A 19,862-nucleotide genomic window follows, 5' to 3' on the forward strand; every position below is an offset into this window, starting at 1 on the left:
TGACGCACACGCGGTAGGGGGCGTGGTTGCTGGCCACGTCGTCGCTCCATAGTAGCTGGGTCCAAGATGGCGGCAGCCGAGGAAGCGGCAGCGATGCGGGGTGATGGAGGCACAAAGCCGCTGGTGGGTCGGGAGGAGAGGCGAAGGGAGGGGAGGGAAGGGGAACCGGCTGAAGAAGGCCGCGGGGAGGGCGTGAGACCCCCTCAGGCGCAGGGCTGACCGACGGAACTCCCTGCCACAAGGTGGGATGACGTCAGAAGCAGGGCGCTCCTGGTCCCCAAGACTTCCTGGCCGACTAAAATGCTTGTGACCCCACTCTCCTCCCCTGATAGCGCTCTCGGAGGGAGGGAGAAGACCAAGGGCAGCCGAACCTCCATGTCCCAGGCAGTCTACCTCTGAGCACCAGCCAAATACTCGGCAAGGGCAGCTCCGGGCTTCTTTGTGCCTCCACCCTCCTCCTTCGTTGGTTCCCATGGAGGCTGGGACCTTCGAGCTGACCCAACAAGGCTGTTGTGTTCTTACGTTTAAATTGAAAAGAGGCGAGTGGGGGCTGATAACTGCAGCCTCCCTCTCTCTGTGGTTGCAATCTGCATTGCCATCAGCATTATCTATAAATATTTCTGCAAATCATTACTAGCCTTTCAGTCATATGTGGGTCACAAAAATTGAAATGAGCTTAATATTGAAACGCAATATTAAAAATAGTTTAAAAAACTTTAGGAAACAGGCCCCCAAATTTTGTTGAATCTATATTTATCAGTGAATATTATTGTTGTTATTATTTATTAACTTTCTATACTGCCCATCAAAGGTTCACAGGGCTCTTTACAATATAAAAACACAAAAATACATAACATAGTAACAAAAAAAACCAATTACCCCCACAGTTGTTATTTATTAAATTTCTATGAGAGCTGCAATAGCGTAAAATAGGATGCTCCTAATTAGAAGATGCATATATCTGGTAGGCAAATGCTGGAATCCTAACAGCACCATGTTCTGCAGGTGTCCAGCCTGTTGGTGCATTGCAGGAAGTTGGACTAGATAGTCCTTGTGGGTACCTAGAATTCTAAAATTCTGTGATTCATTGGAGGTTTTTAAGCAGTGGTTTGATGACCACCTGTCAAGTAGATGTGCAGGAAGTTGGACTCAATGACCCTAAGGGTCCTTTTCCAGCTCTACAGTTTGGTTATTCAATGTAGAACTTTAGTCTGACCTAAAAAAGCAATCATAACCATACATTGTATGTTTTGTTTTCCCCAAGAATGCTACCCCTCCCCGCTTTTGCATCCTTAAACTTCAAGTGTTATATCATTTGTTTCAGTCCTTTAAAATTGTAAACTGGCTTGGGTGCCTTGCAGAAAGGTGTTTCATAAAAGCTAATAATAACAATAATTAAAAGTGTGTTGAAAATATGCAGTTTGCAGGCCTTGCAGATGTGTCAATATCGGAAGATATTCCAGTAGAAGGAGAAATCACAGTTCCTGTGGGATCTCGTTCCCCAGACGAAGACAACTCCACCCTGGATGAGCCGGTTAAGGACACAATTGTAAGTGGCTGAGGGGTAGAAATTTTAAAGAATATCTTAAAATGGTATTCTCTGACTTTCCAAAGTGCTTGCAATTTATGCAGGTAAATTTCGGGGATTGGCTAAACCATATCACCTCTTCAACCGAAGATGTGTTTTACAGTAATTAATAATGTGGAAATTTAAGTGGCTCTGGCACACTGCTCACTTGATGGGTGTGTAATAAGTAGATTGTGCCATAGGGCACAACCCGAGAGTAAGCTTAGTTTGACCCTGTTGCAGGGACCCTGCCAGAAGTCATGAAAATAAAAAACATGCATCACAGTTCAATCTTATTGTGTGTAACACAATATCTTAATGTTAACATGGCATGCCATCTGTCAAGGGGTGGGCTATAACTCAGTGGTAGAACCTTGTGTGCAGATGGTCCCGGGTTCAACCCCCAATGGTCAGCCCAGCTCTACCACCCAAATGCCCTGTTTTGTGGGTCTGCACCAGCAACCACTGATGATAGCTTCTGCTCACCATGCATTCAGCTCAGTGGAAGCACTCTGTTGATAGAAACCGGCAGAGAGGGACCTGGGCCATGTTCTGACCCCATCCAGCCTGTCAGTTTGTGGGGCGGGGTAGGGGGTTAGCATTGCTCTAATAGCGTCCTTTGCCCGAAAATTTGTACAGCCCAGTAATACAGCCCATTCCTCACACTTTTCAGATGCGGGACCTGAAAGCAGTTGGGAAGAAATTCGTCCATGTCATGTATCCCAAAAAGAGCAGTGCCCTCCTGAGAGACTGTACGTGCTAGATTCATTTCAAAGCTTTGAAAACTGTGGAAATAAATTCACCTTTTTGTCTTACTAACCTGTCTAAAAATCAGCATTTTTTTCAAGCAAGGGAGTAACATGAGGAATTCAGAGGTGTGGTGGGGAGGGAAGAGAAGTTTTAGGTGAAATATTTGGTGGGTTAAATTCTCCATTTGAAACTTAATGTAGTGATACAGGGACATTTGTGCCTAAACGACTCAGGACCCAAAGGCCACCTTCTTCCCTACAGACCTTGGGGTGCTGAGGGGGCTCAATGTGTAGCCTTCAGAGGATACAGACCCATTTTATTTCTGTGGTTGTAAGTCGTTTATACTCTTCTTAGTATTCTTTTTAAATGTTGTAACATGCCCTAGGGCCTTAGGACAAAGCATGGGGAATAAATAAACAATTTGATGCCCTACAATCAAGAGTGACTGGGGAGGCAGAGAGTGGCTGGAGGAAAAGGAAGTCATGCTTTCCCTTAGCTCCCCACCCCTTCATTGGTTTTCTTTCTCTTTCTTTTCTTCCAGGGGATTTATGGGGTCCTCTAGTCCTGTGTGTTTTACTTGCCCTGTAAGTACCAACATTCCTCCCTTCCCCTTCGTTGCTCTGGGATTTGTTGGGTGAAACAGCCAAATGCAGTGCTGAAGCTACAATAATAAACCAAAGCAATGTAGAATATGAATAAAACAATGCCACACTAATATTTTTTTAAGCCAGCATTTTTAAAGATTATGATTCTCAGGATCCTCATATAGGGCCTAATCTGGGTTTGGCAGTTGCTGCAACAGGCTATGAGCTGCACAAGGGCTTCTCCTTTTTGGCAGAGGGTAAACTTGTATTTTTTATTTATTACATTTATATCCTAATTTTCCTCCCAGGGAGCTCAAGATGGTGTACAAGGTTCTGGTCCTCCCTGCTCTTTTGTCCTCACAACAACCCTGTTAGGCTGAGAGTGCAAGGTCACACCCAGTGAGCTACATGGCCAAATGGGAAGATTTGAACCATGGTCTCTCCTAGGTCCTAGCTAGACGCTGAAACCATTATGCTACATTGGCTCAACTGCCACATCCCTTGATTCGGCACCAATGTGGCAGTGAATTCTTTTGATATAGAGGGCAGTGAAGAAGTAACTGCATGCAATCCAGACTTCTTATTTAACTTAATTACAGCATATTGCCCTTTTCTCCAAGGAGTTTGTGGTGGCATACATGATTCTTCCCCTCCTTATTTAATCCCACCAACGACCCTGTGTGGTAGGTCAGGTTGAGTGACTGGCTTGGTGAGCTTCATGGCTGAGTGGGGATTTGAACCCTGGTCTCTCCCAGTCCCTAGTCTGACAGTCCTAAACCAACGCACCAGTTCTCCAGATTTGCCCACTGTTTGCTGCTGATCTAATTCCCTTGTTTCTCCCGCTTTCCCAGAATGCTTCAGGGAGGAGCAGCAAATAGCACGGAAGACAGAGGTCCCCAGTTTGCAGAGGTCTTCGTCATCATTTGGTTTGGAGCCGTTGTCATCACACTGAATTCCAAGCTGCTTGGAGGGACCATGTGAGTGTGTGGTGGGTGGGTGCTGAAACCATGTTCTCTGGTGGCAAGGGTCTGGGGAGACGGGAGAGAGGCAGCCCTCCTTGCAAAGCTGTTCCCCACATCTTCCTTTTTTGCTTGAGTAACGACGAAGAGTCCCTTTGAAAAACAAGAAATCCCTGAGATTGTAGGCAACCTAGTCAACCCTGATGCCAAGCCACATTCATTTCCAATATCCGAATAGGGCAATGCAGAACTAGTTTGTAAAACTCTTTATTATATATTTGTTCTCTGCAGCTAAATTGACTATCACTCAGGGATGCAGAAATTACGTTGGACTTTCCCATTCCCATTTGGTTTCAGAAGGCCCTATGCATCCCAATTTTAGAAAAGTTTGTGCATGATACATATTTCAAGAGGCACTACCTAGCCAAATAAAGTTATATTTGGTCCCCAACAAATTATACTTTATTTGGTACTGATTACATACTAATGCCCACTATTACTAGTGCTCTCTGTTCATGCTAGAACAATAACCTTTTATAGTCTGATCTTAGATTGCAAACTGCTTTGAGGTTTTTCTTTAGCAATGCAGCGGTGTATAAATTTTATGAGATAAAAATAAAATAACTGAACCTCTTCACGCTCCGGTGTTCTATCCAACCATGTACAATGGCTCTCTTAATAGCATGCCACTAACTGGCTCCTTGTTTTCTTTTGTTGTTAAATATGTTGATTATTTAATAAACCTTTTTTAATATTGTAAAAAAATAAAATCCATTGAGGCCTCTGCCAAAGATGCAGACTGCCATCTTAGGCTGCACCATGTGCATTCTCATTTGAGAACTGACTCTGTTGAGTCTCCCTTTCTGCTGGATATTTGCACGTTCTGGAGAAAAGGAAATCTTTTTCAGCTGTAAGAGGCAAAACTATGCTTCAGTGTCCCATGGACTCAAATGTCAGTGTCCATCTTTGTATGTAAATGCTTATTATTTCATAAAATTTATACACTGCTTGATTGTAAAAACAAACCTCAAAGCAGGTTACAAAGAGACTAAAACAATCAAATTTTTGGGTAACAACAATTTAAAAGATTACAGGCAAAGATTAAGTTGCAGGTTATCACATGCATTGGCAGAGCGTGCCTAAACCCACCCCATTACGCCTGCTTTTCCTGAGACTTCTGGGTTTGTGGTGATATGTGTGTGCACAGTCACGTGTTCTTTGAATGTGCGCAAAATGGGAGTAGACTGTATTTAAAACATTTTTTAAATAATCAATAAACTAAAAACAGATTAAAACATACATACATCATTATTCTACGTGCCTGAGTAGGCTTGTCTAAACACAAATGTTTCTAGCAGGTGCTGAAAAGAGCGGGGAAGGCATGAGCTTGACATCAATAGGCAGGGAATTCCAAAGTAGAGCTGCTGCCCTGCCACTTAGTCATATGTGCTTCTCGAACCGCATAACCACAAAGCCCTTAAGGTGAGATGGCATAAGCTTTGTTGTGAAGCCTCTGGCCGTTCATGAGGGGTAATTTATGCTCCCCAATATGCTTCTGGACTGCTGTCTGGAGACCAGAATCCAGAAGCTGACCATCTGTGCTCCAGAAGTGAGTGCAATACACCTGCCCTTTCTCTTCCCCCCACCCACACAGAATTTAATGCTGTTTCTTCCTTCCCAAGATCTTTTTTTCAGAGCCTCTGTGTCCTGGGTTACTGCATCCTCCCCTTGACGGTGGCTCTCCTGGTCTGCAGGCTTGTCCTACTAGCAAGCTCTGATACTCCTGGCTTCATTGTGCGTCTCTTAGTCGTGGTGGCCATGTTTGCCTGGTCCACGCTAGGTATGTTTGAGAAGGAAGTGCAGTCTGGAACCTTTTCAGCCCTGTCTGCAAAACCCCCCATGAGCTCAGCAGGGTTGCGTCCTCCAATTCATATCTTTGATTTGTCCAGCACTGTCAGTAAGTAGCTAGGAGAGAGCTGCTTAAAAACATTACAGAAGAAGTGGAGCTCGTCTGTGTGGCAATGATGCCCACCCCCCACATTTTCTTCAGGTTAGCATTTCGTTCAGCTGGTAGCATGTTTGACTCTGGCATTCTGTGGTCTAATGCATGGAGAAAGCAAATAGAGAAAAGTTTTTCTCCCTCGTAACACTCATGGACATCCAGTGAAGCTGAATGTTGGGAGATTCAGGACAGAGAAAAGGAAGTCCTTCCATCTCAGAGTTCAGAGTTAAACTATGGAACTCACTCCCACAAGAGGCAGTGATGGCCATCAACCTAGATACCTTTATAAGAGGATTCGACAAATTCATGGATGAGGAGAAGGCTATTGACTAGTCATGGTTACTAGCCATGATGGCTATGCTTTACCTCCACAGTCAGAGGCAGCAACGCTTCTGAACAGCAGTTGCTGGAAACCACAGGAGGGGGAGAGTTGCTCTTGTACTCAGATACTGCTTGAGGGTCTCCACAGGCATCTGGATGGCCACTCTGCAAACAGGATGCTGAACTAGATGAGACCCTGGCCTGATCCAGCAGACTCTTATGTTTTTAAGATGCAATCTAAAATTTTAGGTTGGTGTCCAGTGTTCCCGTTCCATTAATGCAAGGGATATGTGACAGTGGAACGGAACTTTCCTGTCCCCTCTGCTCCCCATTGCACACCTTCACATAAGCTCTGGAGGGTTGGGAGGTGTCCTCCTGGGAAGATTTTGGGGTGCATGTGGGACACAGAATAAATGTAGGTGTTGCTGGGGCTGCTTTGGATACAGCCACAATTTTCTGCTTTTTCATCTGTTAGTGTATATTCTAAATATTCCTTCTCTTTCTTTTCAGCATCCACCGCTTTCCTGGCAGACAGCCAGCCCCCAAATCGCAAAGCCTTGGCAGTCTACCCCATCTTCCTTTTCTATTTCGTCATCAGCTGGATGATCCTCACCTTTGCCCCATAGTGACACAAAATCAGTGGAGAGACCCCAAAGCTGAATGAAGGTGGCTTCTGTCTCTGTTAAGCCTCTCAGTTGCTGGCTTTCCCCAACGTTGCCCTCTAATTTATCTACCTGTATTTATGCTGTGTGTTGGACAAAGGCAGGACTGGTCTCCAGGAGTGTGCTGAAGGTCCCTTTTGTGTTTCTGATTCCTCTGAGAATGCAACTGATGTCTGTCTGCTTACTCTTACTCTTGTAAATACCCACGAAAGGGTATTGTTGCCCTTTTTGAAGAATGCTGCTGATGCATAAGAAAGTAGAAATCCTGTCTCGATCCATCAAAGCTGTTGATAAAGGCAGATAGCAAAAGATACCCATCCTTAACCAGCTTATCAGAACACTTGGCGCTTTGTCTTCTGTACATCAGGACATTTTCAAATGCTTGTTATTTGTTGATGGGAGAATGCTAGGAGAGTGTTCCATTGAAGTTAAGCAAAGTGATGCAATAGTTTATGCCAACCATGACACACCTTGTTGCCTCCAGAGACTATAGGACTACACCTCCCATCATCCCCTACCAGCACAGGCATGCTCACTGGGTCTGATGGATATTGTAGTCCAGCAACATCTGGAGGATGTTAGTTTAGCAAAGGCTTGTTTGTGTGGTCTTAGCACGTCCATGATAGATTTGCCCCTGCCGCTCCTAATTCTTTGTGGAGCTGTGATGCAAGCCTAGTGGTTCCTTCCGTACAGGGAATTATCTCTCTTGAAATGCAAATATATTTTGAAGTGACTTCTGAAAAGAATGCTTGAATTATGCTGTCTAGAGGTTACATTGTGTTGGGAGTACCATGTGTTACTTGCAATTTATTGGACAGATTATACTTTTTCTAACTGCAAAAGAAAACCCACTATTGACCTTCCAGCAGAACTCAAGTTAACTGTTAACAATCTTGTGGACAAGGGACAGAAAAAATAAGCAAATAATATCAGTATGCTTTTCCCTCCCTCCCTCCCTCCCTCCCTCCCTTCCTTTCTCTCTCTCTCTCTCTCTCTCTCTCTCTCTCTCTGTGTGTGTGTGTGTGTGTGTGTGTGTGTGGTGGCTAACAAGTCAGAAATTGACAGGGGAAAGCTGCCCAGTCTTATGTCCCAAGTGATCCAAGTGGTGTTAAATACCTTTTAATATGTCAGGACTTCAGCATTCAGAACACAGCTTGTGGGAGACTGGTTTCTTCTTCTTCTTCTTCTTCTTCTTCTTCTTCTTCTTCTTCTTCTTCTTCTTCTTTGCATTTCCCCTTGGTTGAGAAGTAGGGATGTGGGGCAAGCAGTTCCCACATCCCATCTCCATTTAGAGCAGTTTTTATTTTATTTTTTGTCATTTGCCTTAATAAACCTGTTATCCAAAAACATGTTATCCAAAAACACTAAATATATGATCCATGTTTTCCTCTGCCTGCTGTCTTGCCATTTGCTGGAGGCAGGAAAAGAAATCTCTACCCATCTTAATTGTAACTCCAGTCTTGTGTATAGCTCACTGCTGGCGTGTGTGTGTGTATGCACGCTTCAGTTGGGGAGCAAAAGGTGTAAATTGTTTTAATTGCAAACTTTTATAAATAAAATGCTGAAAGAGGTGTTTGGAATCTATTCTGTGTCCCAAAGTCTGCTGAGTAAAAACAAAACAAAAACTGCTTTCATTTTCAAATGTAGATCTTTGTACCAACACTCCCAAATCAGGGGCAAGGTTCTGTCTTTTAAGGACCATGATTCCTAGAACAAACAACATGACTGAGGTGTACTGAAATATACTCGAGAGTCGAGAGTGGATTTCATGCTCTTTATTCAGCTCATAGTGGTGAGGGGGAATGGAAGTTCCCCCACGATATCTGCTTTATATACATTATTTACACAATGGGCTGCACGTGATTGTCTAATTCCGGGATTCTCCTGTAGGCCAATCAGGTTATGGATTCACTTCCACCTGGAGCTGGATTGGGTGGCTCCTGTGGACCAGTCATACTGCTGCATTGTTCTAGGACCAATCAGACTGCTGCATTTTGGATCCTAGTCAACTCAGTACATAACATGTACAAAGTGTTTTTCAGACAGAATGAAGATATTTCAGTTGTGGAGCATGTTGGAGGAGGAACATGGTGAATTGAATGTCTTGTTGGTGAGCTGCCAGTGGAGATCATTACATGGTGAATGATGACAGCCAGACATAAGTCTTGGCGATTGAATTTACTCTGGAAAAAAGAGTGAATGGGAGGTTCTGAAAAAGCCATTTTCTGTTTCAAGAGGCCGAAAAGCTGTCAGCTCTTGGGAATTCTGATGGGGGTTAAGTGATTTGCGAGCTGAGGAATCAGCACCTAGGTCCCAAAGCCGTGTAAGAGCCCTAATGGGCATGGGATCTACAAAAGTCTCCCTTAATTATTTCTGAGCCTTATGATTTATAACAAAAAGATATGGAACTGCTGGTGGAAATTTACATTTGATGCTTTAACTGCTTTCTGCCTTCAAGAAGAAAGGAAGGGAAAGCAGAAGAAAAAAGCCTACTTTAATGGTTTGAGTCAAGGAAGTTTTAAATGAACATGCAAGTTCTGTGTGCTAATAATTTTTATTTTCTTACTGAAATTTCAAAAAGAATACACAAAAGAATATGCAATATATTTTTGAATCAAATATATAAAAAACTAATCCAAATAAAAACTAAAAAAAGAAAGATGAGAGCGCTTTTGATTCTTCGTCTGTCAGCTATATCTAAAAAATGGTTGGAAGCATCCACTCCAAGATAACACCCCAAATTCCACTTTCTATAAACCAATATTTTCTTCAATTATCAAACCCATGTAAGTTCATTTTCTATTTTACACAAAGTCTAAAAGAAGTTTCCAGTCTAGTAAATGTAGACAATTATTTTTCTCTGAGCAAACATGAATTCCACCATCCCAACTAAGTCCAGTAATTTCAACAACCATTCCTCCGCTGTAGGTAATGATGAATCTTTCCATCTTTGTGCATATGACTTACCATTGTGACCGTGTATTGAAATAAAGATCCATAGTCTCTTTCTAATTGTTTATCTAAGTCCCAGCACGAAAATTGCCCTTCAAAATCCTCCGTATCAGTGTAGGTATTTGTATTCAATAGTTTTTAGCTTTTTCACATGTCCACCAAGATTCAATTAATTGTCTTTTAGGCAGGAATTTCACGTTGATCATGAGTGAAATCCTGTGGAAAAAAGAAAAAACTGACAGAAAGTGGGCCATGAGCCAGAGGCTTGTTAAGGCTGCTCAAGAAAACTTCCCTGCGTGTCAGCAGCTGAGCAGCCTCAACAAAACAACACTGAGGAGACCCACCCCGATCCCAAAGAGGGCTCTCCAGGGTGCTCCCCACATTTGAGCAAAGATTATCTTCTAATCTTGCCCCAGCCCATGCAGCAGACTGAAAAAAGTACAGCCTGAAAAAGTGGCCTTTTCAGAGGCTATCTAGTGAATCTGTGTTGGGACATTTGAACTCGAGACCTTGCAATTCACAGCACAGCTGGATTCTTGTAATGGGAATCCTCTCCTTGCAACACAGAAACCAAAAGATAACATGGAATAACTACACAGCTACATAAAGCTGGATCCGACTGTACCTAGCACCTGAACCTGACGTGGAGTTGGCACTTAATATATGCCACATGCTGGTCTTCCCTTCAGACAAAACCCAAAGGAGAATTCACACAACTGTGCGTACAAATTCTCAGTCCCATTCCCCAATGCCGTCTTAAATCAGGCTGAAGACAAAGGACTTCCCAAGGAGCCTGCAAAGAAGAATGGCCTAGTGTGTAGGGTAGTCCGATCACACTCCCCCCACCCTAAGCTCCGGCCCACTCTTCAGCCTTCTGAATGACATCATCTTCCATCATCCAATTCTGATTCTAAGATTCTCCTGGCCCCTTACTCAGCATCTGCAGGGTTGCCATAGAGATAGCAACAAACTTTTTTTTTTTTTTTTTTTTTTTTTTTGCTTCATCATAATTCCGTTGTCTACTCCTTACCGGACGCTTCCTTGGTAAGCACTGGTGAGACAAGCCTAATGACCCACAATCCAGTTTCACCCCTGTATAAAGGGAACATCCTCTTGTCATCATGGCAGGTAGGAAATAGTGTTATCTAGGTGCTTAGAAGGGACTCTCCATTGTCCCAGGGGGGTAGAGAGAATCTGAGAAGCAAGCAGTGAGATTGAGGGTTTGCATCTAGGGAACAGGTGAAGTCTTAGGGCAACTTATACCTGCATACATGGAAACTGGGATAGACAAGAGAAAAGAGGTTTTGGTTCAAAAGCTGAAGGGCACAATCTACCCAAATTAGTCACAGCTAAGTCCTAGGGTAGGGACGCGGTGGCGCTGTGGATTAAACCACAGAGCCTAGTACTTGCCGATCAGAAGGTCGGTGGTTCGAATTCCCTGTGATGGGGTGAGCTGCCGTTGCTCGGTCCCTGCTCCTGCCAACCTAGCAGTTTGAAAGCATGTCAAACTGCAAGTAGATAAATAGATACCGCTCAGGTGGGAAGGTAAATAGTGTTTCCGTGTGCTGCTCTGGTTTGCCAGAAGCAGCTTTGTCATGCTGGCCACATGAGCCGGAAGCTGTCTGCGGACAAACGTCGGCTCCCTCGGCCAATAAAGCGAGATGAGCACCGCTCATGACTGGACCTAATGGTCATGGGTCTCTTTACCTTTACTAAGTCCTAGGGACAGCCAACAGTGCTGAGGTTAGCCATCCCTAAGGCCTATTCCATGGATTTTGGTGGGCAATAGATGTTCCCACTAGGTCATAAGTACTTTCAAACGTGTGGGTTTATTTCATTTTGCACAAGAGCCAATGTGCATTTGTAGAACAGGCAAAAAGAAGAAGAGGAGTTTGATTCAGGTTCCCACCACTCTCAGGGCCCACTACCAGCTACTTTGGCACTCACTGATCCAATAGCCCAACTGCCCATTGCTTTGCATCCTCTTCTGCATCATAACATTCTCTGACGGCGTAGAATCTTGGGGGTTATACTGTGATGGTGGCAAACCAGTTCATACAACCGCAGTTTCCATGGGTGCCCCTCTTTCGGTTGCTGACTTGATTTGAGCCCTCAGTGTACATTTCTTGGGACCAGTTTGCCTCCCAGCTCAACTTGGACCATCTGTGCCCACTCAGCCACTTCAATCTTTGGAACGGACATTCTTATGAGTGCCACATAATCGCCATTCTGTCTTCGTAGGAGCTTCATCTTTTAGTGTTGCAGTACCTACACTTTGGAATGCACCTAGAGCCAGTAGGATTGTAGTGGTTAGAAGAGTGGGCTAGGACCTGGGAGAGACCAGGGTTCAAATCCTTGCTGAGCCATGAAGCTGATCTTGAACCAGCAAAAATGCTACCAAAAGGGAGTTTGCTGCTGCAATTCTTATTATAACCAATCATCTTCATGTGTAGCAAAACCAAGCTGTAGAACTGGCCTTAAGTGATCAGGTTTTAACTTAGCCACTCTTGCTTGGAAGTAAGACCCTCTTGAATTCTGCAGGCTTACTTCTGAGTAAACATCCATAGGATCAGGCCGCACAAAGCAATGGATGAGGAACAAATGCTTCTGCTCTAGAGAAAGGAGGAGATTGCAGACTTCAATCTGCTGCTACTTGGAGAGAATAGTTTCATTTTAAGCTGAGCTGCCTCCCTTTTTTTGTCTGATCTGCCTCCCATTTCTCTCAGTCCCGCCTTTCTCTTGATAAAGTTGCAAGGGGAGAGAAATGGCACATAAACAATTGCCAGTTTGCATGTGATGCTCTTCCCAACCTCTTTTTTCATTTCCTGCCTCGAACCATAATGAGCAGACACCATGATGAGCAAAGGAACGGAGAGGCATCTCCCCACTTTTTTAGGTAAACAGCGAAAGGTATAGGGAATAGCGCAGGGTTAGCCTGACCCTTTAGCAAAGTGGGATTGGTACTTTTCCAGCAGGGTGGTGGTGGGAGATGAACACATTTTGCAAACGCTGCAAAAAGGAAGTTTGCTGCTGCAGTTCTTTTTATAACCAATCTTCTTCACATGTAGCAAAAATAAGCTTATAAATTAAGGATGCTGCACCCCTATTATGCTTACCTGGGAAAAAGTGCCACTGAACTCGGCTGTGCTTGCAACTGTAGACTTGCTTCTGTAGGGCTTGCTTCTGAGTAAACATGCATACGATCAGACTGCAAAAAGCAATGGATTCATTTAAACCCAAATGCAGTGTCTGTGTGTATATATACTTCTCCCTTTGTGTAACATAGTGTTTATAGTGATATAGATGTATATATGAATGATGGGGTGTGGGGGGGTGGGAGGGAGAGAGATGCATAACTGCTCTGAAGACCAGATCACCTGTTTTGTTACATCTTTAGAAGAATAGACATGTATTCATTATTTCCAGAGAGGACGTACAGAATCTTAAAGGTTTCCATATACTATCTCTCTACTAGTAGCCTGTGTAGAAGGGATCTAAAACTGGGGTGGCTGTTACATCTATAGATGAGGTTGCCATTCTTTTTAGTAGCCTATATTCTAGCAAAGTTATCAGCCATTATTTGTATACAGTAACGAGTGGTTGAAAGTAAAAGTGGTAAGATTATGAAGCTGCTGTTGGGAATCTTAAAAAAAAAAAAAAGATGCAGCAACAAACTGTTGTTCAAGGTCTTTATAAATGACTTGGATGAAGGAATTGAGGGGATGCTCATCTAATTTGTAGATGACACCAGACTGGGTGTCATCGCCAAACTAATGCCACAGAAGGCAGAATTGGGAATTCAAGATGATGTTAACAGATTGAAAAACTGGACCGAAACTAACAGAATGATTCCAAGAGGGACAAATGTAAGGTTCTACAATTAGGCAGGGATAACCAGATGCACAAATATACAACATGGGGGACACCTGGCTTACCCATGTGAAAAGGATCTAGGGGTCTTTAGTAGGCCACAAGTTTAATAAGAGTCAACAGTGTGATGCAGTAGCAAAAAATAAAAATAAATAAATGCTAAGGCTATTCTAGGCTGCATCAAGAGAAATATAGTGTCCAGATCAAGGGAAGTCATAGTACCACTCTATTCTGCTTTGGTGAGAACCCTCCTAAATTGTGTGTAGTTCTGGGTGCCACAATTTAAGAAGGATATTGACAAGCTGGAAGGTGTGCAGAGGAAGGCAACCAAGATGATCAAGGGTCTGGAAGATATGTAGCCCCTGACCACAAATTAATCAATATCAGTCTGTTGGCCGCCACCAGGGTGCGTAGAATCCATTTCCTTTGTCCTGTTGTTCATTTCTGTACAATATGGTTCAAAAGAATATTATCCGCTGAAAGTTTTAACTTTTTCTGCACACATAGTTATACAGTCCAGCACTTTCTTCCAAAATTTAGTAAGTACAGGGCACATAATGCCACTATACAAATCTGTTGTGTGCGACCCCATTTGGAATACTGTGCAACTGCTCTGGTCACCTCAGCTCAGAAAAGAGTTGGAAAAGGTTTGGAAATGATTGAGGGGGTGGAGCGACTCCCCCATGAGGCAAAGTTGCTGCATTTGGGACTTTTTAGTTTAGAGAAAAGATAAGGAAAAGGTGACATGATAAAAGTTTCTGAAATGATGCACGGCATGGAGAAGGTGAACACAGAGAAGTTTCCCTCACTCTTTCATAACACTCGTGGACATGCGATGAATGTGGGATGATTCAGTACAGATAAAAGAAAGGGTTTATTCATGCAGTGCATTGTTAAAGCTGTAGAACTTGCTCCCACAGGAGGCAGTGATGGCCACCAACTTAAGGTAAAAGGTAAAGGTACCCCTGCCCGTACGGGCCAGTCTTGACAGGCTCTGGGGTTGTGCGCCCATCTCACTTAAGAGGCCAGGGGCCAGCGCCGTCCGGAGACACTTCACGTGGCCAGCGTGACATCGCTGCTCTGGCGAGCCAGAGCCGCACACGGAAACGCCATTTACCTTCCCGCTGGTAAGCGGTCCCTATTTATCTACTTGCACCCGGAGGTGCTTTCGAACTGCTAGGTTGGCAGGCGCTGGGACCGAGCAGCGGGAGCGCACCCCGCCGCAGGGATTCGAACCGTCGACCTTTCGATCGGCAAGTCCTAGGCGCTGAGGCTTTAACCCACAGCGCCACCTACGTCCACTTGGATGGCTTTAAAAGAGGATTAGATGGGGTTATAAAGGAAAATACCTTTGATGAAACCTGGTCTCCCTTTTTTCATACATAAGGGGAAAAGAAAGGAAAGCTCTTTCAGCAGCCTCACAACCTGTCTGTGGAGAACCTATATGGACTGCCAATGCTGAGTACCTGAGGGCCCCGGTCCTGCCACTCTCCAGCTGGCCCAGGGCAGCACCTGACAGGCCTCATAAGGACTGCTGCCGTGGCTGCTGTCCAGCAAGGACTGGGGTATTTTGAGGGAAGTTTTGTTGGGAGTTTTTGCTGTTGTTACTGATATTAATTGATATTACTTATACAGTGGTACCTCAGGTTAAGTACTTAATTCGTTCCGGAGGTCTGTTCTTAACCTGAAACTGTTCTTAACCTGAAGCACCACTTTAGCTAATGGGGCCCCCGCTGCTGCCGCGCCGCCGGAGCACGATTTCTGTTCTCATCCTGAAGCAAAGTTCTTAACCTGAGGTACTATTTCTGGGTTAGCGGAGTCTGTAACCTGAAGCGTATGTAACCTGAGGTACCACTGTATTAATTTTTGTATCTTTATTTTTATGTGGAAATTGTTCCGTTTGGTTATGTAGTTTGTATTGGTGACTTATTGTATTTTGTTATTTGCTGGAAGCTGCCCAGAGTGACTGGGGAAACCCAGCCAGATGGGTGGGGTATAAATAAAATTTATTTATTTATTTATTTATTTATTTATTTAGACCATGTAAGATGACACCATGGGCTTGGTGCTATGTTATTTTCTTTGCTATGACTCTATTGCATAATAATTTTAAAAAAATGGAAAAAGAGGATTAGACCAAGTCATAGAAGAGGAGATGGCTATTTATATCTTCTAATGTATCTTCCTTTTGTCTTTCTTTCAGTGGTAGCCACTCAGACACATGAGGGGGACCAATCACATAACCCTCAGTTGGCAGCTGAAGGAAGCCACCTTGGGGGTTTGTTCCATCTGCCAGATGATCTCTTCAGTGACTGCCCTGAGATCAATAACCTGGTTGCATCCTTTGAGCCGCTCTTTCCAGAATGTCTTTCCACACCTCTGGGTTCCAACGAGGCAAGTGAGGGGACATCCAGGGAAGCCCCAGGAAGCGACCAGGTGTTAGCCACAGCAACTGTAAGGCAGGAGGCAAGACCTAAATGTGACAAAGCCAGTAAAAACCAACAGCAGAGTGAGGGGCAAATCAAAGATGATAGCAAGGTTCCTAGTGTTACAGGAGCCAAGGGAATGTGTGTGGATACATTGGCAGGACAGCCCTCAAGTCATTTCCTCAGGATCTCTGCAGAGCCAGAACTGAGGAAAGAGGGATTTGGAAAGAGCCGGAACACTGATCCAAAGTCTGTGGTGTCAAAGGCGCCAGACTCTACGTTTTCTAACATAAAGGGGAAGAGGAAGGCCATTTTGACTGAAGACAAACTGGTGGGAAATTTCCCCAGAACAAGTCTAGAGTTGGAGGCGTGCGGCTCTTCCCAGCGTCTTCAACAAGGGCTGAGCGCCAAGTGCTCTCGAGGAAGCCATCCCAGCCAGAAAAGCCAGGAAGAGAAATGCAAGGAGGAGAGAAAGATGCCTTGCCAAGACTTTCTGAGAAAGGGGAAGGCAAAAACCATTGGGCTCCAGCAGGAAGCTTTAAGAATGAGTGAGGAAATGCTGAACAGCAGCAAATCCAAGACAGCAAACAATGATTCCAAGCTGGGGGGAAATCTTGGAGAAACTAAGAGTAGAGAGAAGGCCCAAGCTAAAAGGAACCTGGCTGGGGTAAAGGGAGAAAAGAATGATGTGCCCTCAAAGGCAGTCCCCAGAACCAACCTGGCTTTGCAGATGATAGAGTCTGTGCAAGTCTTCCATCCCCTGGGCAAGAAGAGGCACATAATCTCCATGCCTGCTAAAAAGTCTGTGCAAGTCTTCCATCCCCTGGGCAAGAAGAAGCACATTATCTCCATGCCTGCTAAAAACATCTCTCCACTAAATTCTGCCAACAGCAGTTTTGCAAAGACAGAGGCCACATTGGAAAGACCTATGCCGAAGATATCACATAAGCTCAGGCTGGCCCCCCTGGCTCCGCTAAGGCGAGTGTCCACCGCCTTGCCAAAGCCCCTGCCAAAGCTGGCAGCCACTCCATTGCCAGGGTCACCACCAGCACCCTCCCCCCTGTCAAAGTCATCTCCAGCACCCGCCCCACTGACAAGGCAGCAGGCAGATTTGTCACCTGCAAAACCTCCAACCTCTGTGTGGAATCGGCTGGGGACATCCACTTCCTCTGAAGGAGCGCCATCATCTCCTGGGGTTTGCCAAGCTAGGGAGTGGGTAGTGCAGTCCAGTGTCCCCACAGAAGGACCTGATCCCCCGATCCAGCTAGCCACCCCAGCTGAAAACCCTTGGTGGCTCTGCAATGTCTACCCACTTGCAATGAAGCTAGTGAAGCCTGCGCTACCTGGGCAATCTGTGTCTTCACCACAGAAAGATCCAAAGCTTATCACACAGAGGAGGACCCCAGGAAGCCCAGAAGAGTCACTACCAGTAATGGAAGAGCAGCAATGTGCTGAGGAGGTGAGGGAGAGAAAAGCTGAGGGAAACTCCAGCCTCAGGAAGGGACTTTTGGATATGGGAAAAGAGGAGGAAGATGATCTTTTAGACATATGCAAAATTATTGTGCCCAGTTTTAACATGTGCTATCCTGAGAGCTCTTAGAAATGCTTTGGTGATCTATCATATCCTTGGACAACAACTAAGAAGTGGACAGGAACTGAATGTTATCCAGATCTTTGGACCCAACGCACACATGAACAGATTAAAAGAGACTTCCATTAATGTTGGATGGACGGACGATGTAAGGGATGTTGCAAATTAACATCCCCAGGGAGAAAAACCTCAAAAAAGTCTTTGGGGTGGGTAGCAGCAGCTGCAGCAGCAGTTCCCAAGATCTGACCATCTCACTCCAAAGGGAAAGAAGACATAAAATATCCACCAACCTGAAAGTTTCCCAATTTGTGGCCTATCCCTTTCAGCCAATGCTGCATCAAGACTGACATCTTATAAGGCTAGCTACCCATGAGGCTGCCATTGTTCTCCAATTACGAGAGACTAATTTACAAGTGTGAGAAAGCACAGTTAAGGTGGCAAGAAACCAGTGATTTCTTTTGCAGAATGTCTCATCCTAGCAACCTCTTCTCATTCCTGTTGTTCCTTCACCATTGCTCTGCACTTGTCTGGAACAGAATAGGTGCCCCCACCCCCTGGGGTCCAACAGGGGTACTCATTGTTAGGTACTCATTGTTAGGGGTACCATTCCTGATCCTCTGCAAGGGACAAAGTTGTGTTGATGGTCTTCTTTACAGTCATCTGCTGGAATTTTGCAGGTAGGAAGTGGAAAGAAAAGTGCCGTCAATCATTAACAAAACTGTTGGAATCACACTTCTGTTTACAGCAGCTGATGCCTTACAGTAAACCTCCCTAGGTCTAAATGAACTCACAAACAGTTCCTAAACAAACAAGGGTCAAGGCAGCCCTCAGGTGATGAAAGCCAGCTCCCCTTTTGCTTCTGAAAGTGCATTGCAATAAATAAACAAATCAGTAGATAGGACACTGAAACATCCAGGGTTTGGGGTGCAGTGGACAGGTCAGAATCCCCAACATTTAGATAGGAGGTGGTTATTTTGGCCCAAGGCTGTCTATTTGAGGTGCTGGTCCTTAGTGACAAAGTGTAATCTCTGCTTACTATGTTCCATCTCCTCCCTAACAGCCAACAACAAGGGTTTCTGAAAAACAAACTAGAAAAAGTAGACGTACTCAGGAAGGGGGAGGTTATTATGGGCTGTGATATGAAGTGCCACGTGCCAAAGTGGAGTGGAAATGGTGGGGAAGGTGCCACTAAGCCATATTCCGGCAACTCCTGCTGGCCGAGCTAGTGAGGCTTAATTGACCTTTGGAGATCATGCAAGCAAAGTGTCTGTGTTTACTTGTTTTACTGAGATGCATTAATGCATATTGTTGTATCGATTATATGCAGGTCACACAGCATCTTAATTATGGAGTCCATAATCTGGAAAATAACTGAATCAGGTCATGCTCCAGTTAGGGATTGCTCAACCCCCAACTTCTAAGTATCCCTTGGTTGCTTTCCAAAGTTGGTTTGAGCTCTCTCTTTATTACACACAAACGGGGGGTGGGGGGCACTGCTAGAGGAACAAGTTTTCTGCTTAAGATTTATAGGTTAAGGTTCTTCTATTGTAAATATTCTTATTTTTTATTAGAGTAATTCAACCCCCTACCCTCCTCTTCTTTGTGGAACTAATGGAACTCCACAGTCATCAATAAATGACTTCCAGTTTTGCTCACAACTATCTTGCCTCTATGTTTTCTCCTTTGCCCTTTCAAATTTTGTCCTGGGACAATTTTACCGTTAAAACAAAATTCTGGCATTTGTCAGAAAACGGGATGCAAAATGTCATTCAGCTGATGCAACGCCAGGGACATCCCAAGGATACAGAAGGACAGTTGCATCAGCATCTGGACTTTGAAAGGTCAAGTCACCCTCTTCTCAGGGGCAGTTGTGTCATGGATCCCTGACATGTGCCAGGATGTCCAGCCCTGGGGAAGGGTGGGGGGAATCAAATGGAGCTTTTCTGTTCTTTTTCAACTTATTTGCTCACCCACCTATACACAGCATTAGCAAAACTGCCTTTGCTGCTCTAAGGTACACGTATACTGGTAGCATAGAGATTCACTGTCTTGACACACTGTCTGCTTTCCTAGCTTGGTTATTTTCTGCTAGGGATTTATTTTGTAAAATTCATACACCACTCCATTGCAAAAAAAAACACCAAAAAAACCTTCAAAGCAGATTACAAAAAGAATAAA

General features: G+C 44.5%; 2 protein-coding genes across 2 annotated transcripts; both read left to right on the forward strand.

The window, feature by feature from the left end:
* Nucleotides 1–11: 11 nt before the first annotated feature.
* Nucleotides 12–8,416, forward strand: YIPF6 (Yip1 domain family member 6). The gene is made up of 7 exons (XM_083722558.1): nt 12–123; nt 1,421–1,549; nt 2,241–2,319; nt 2,859–2,901; nt 3,753–3,878; nt 5,543–5,700; nt 6,694–8,416. The coding sequence occupies exons 1-7, from the start codon at nt 67–69 to the stop codon at nt 6,807–6,809; spliced, it is 708 nt and encodes a 235-aa protein (XP_083578684.1). The 5' UTR covers nt 12–66; the 3' UTR covers nt 6,810–8,416.
* Nucleotides 8,417–10,800: 2,384 nt separating this feature from the next.
* Nucleotides 10,801–19,345, forward strand: LOC310836656 (uncharacterized protein). The gene is made up of 2 exons (XM_083722295.1): nt 10,801–10,925; nt 15,871–19,345. The coding sequence occupies exons 1-2, from the start codon at nt 10,919–10,921 to the stop codon at nt 17,691–17,693; spliced, it is 1,830 nt and encodes a 609-aa protein (XP_083578421.1). The 5' UTR covers nt 10,801–10,918; the 3' UTR covers nt 17,694–19,345.
* The last annotated feature ends 517 nt before the right edge of the window (nt 19,346–19,862 follow it).

Source organism: Podarcis gaigeae, assembly GCF_964106915.1.
Source record: "Podarcis gaigeae genome assembly, chromosome: Z".
Classification (NCBI taxonomy): Eukaryota; Metazoa; Chordata; class Lepidosauria; order Squamata; family Lacertidae; genus Podarcis; species Podarcis gaigeae.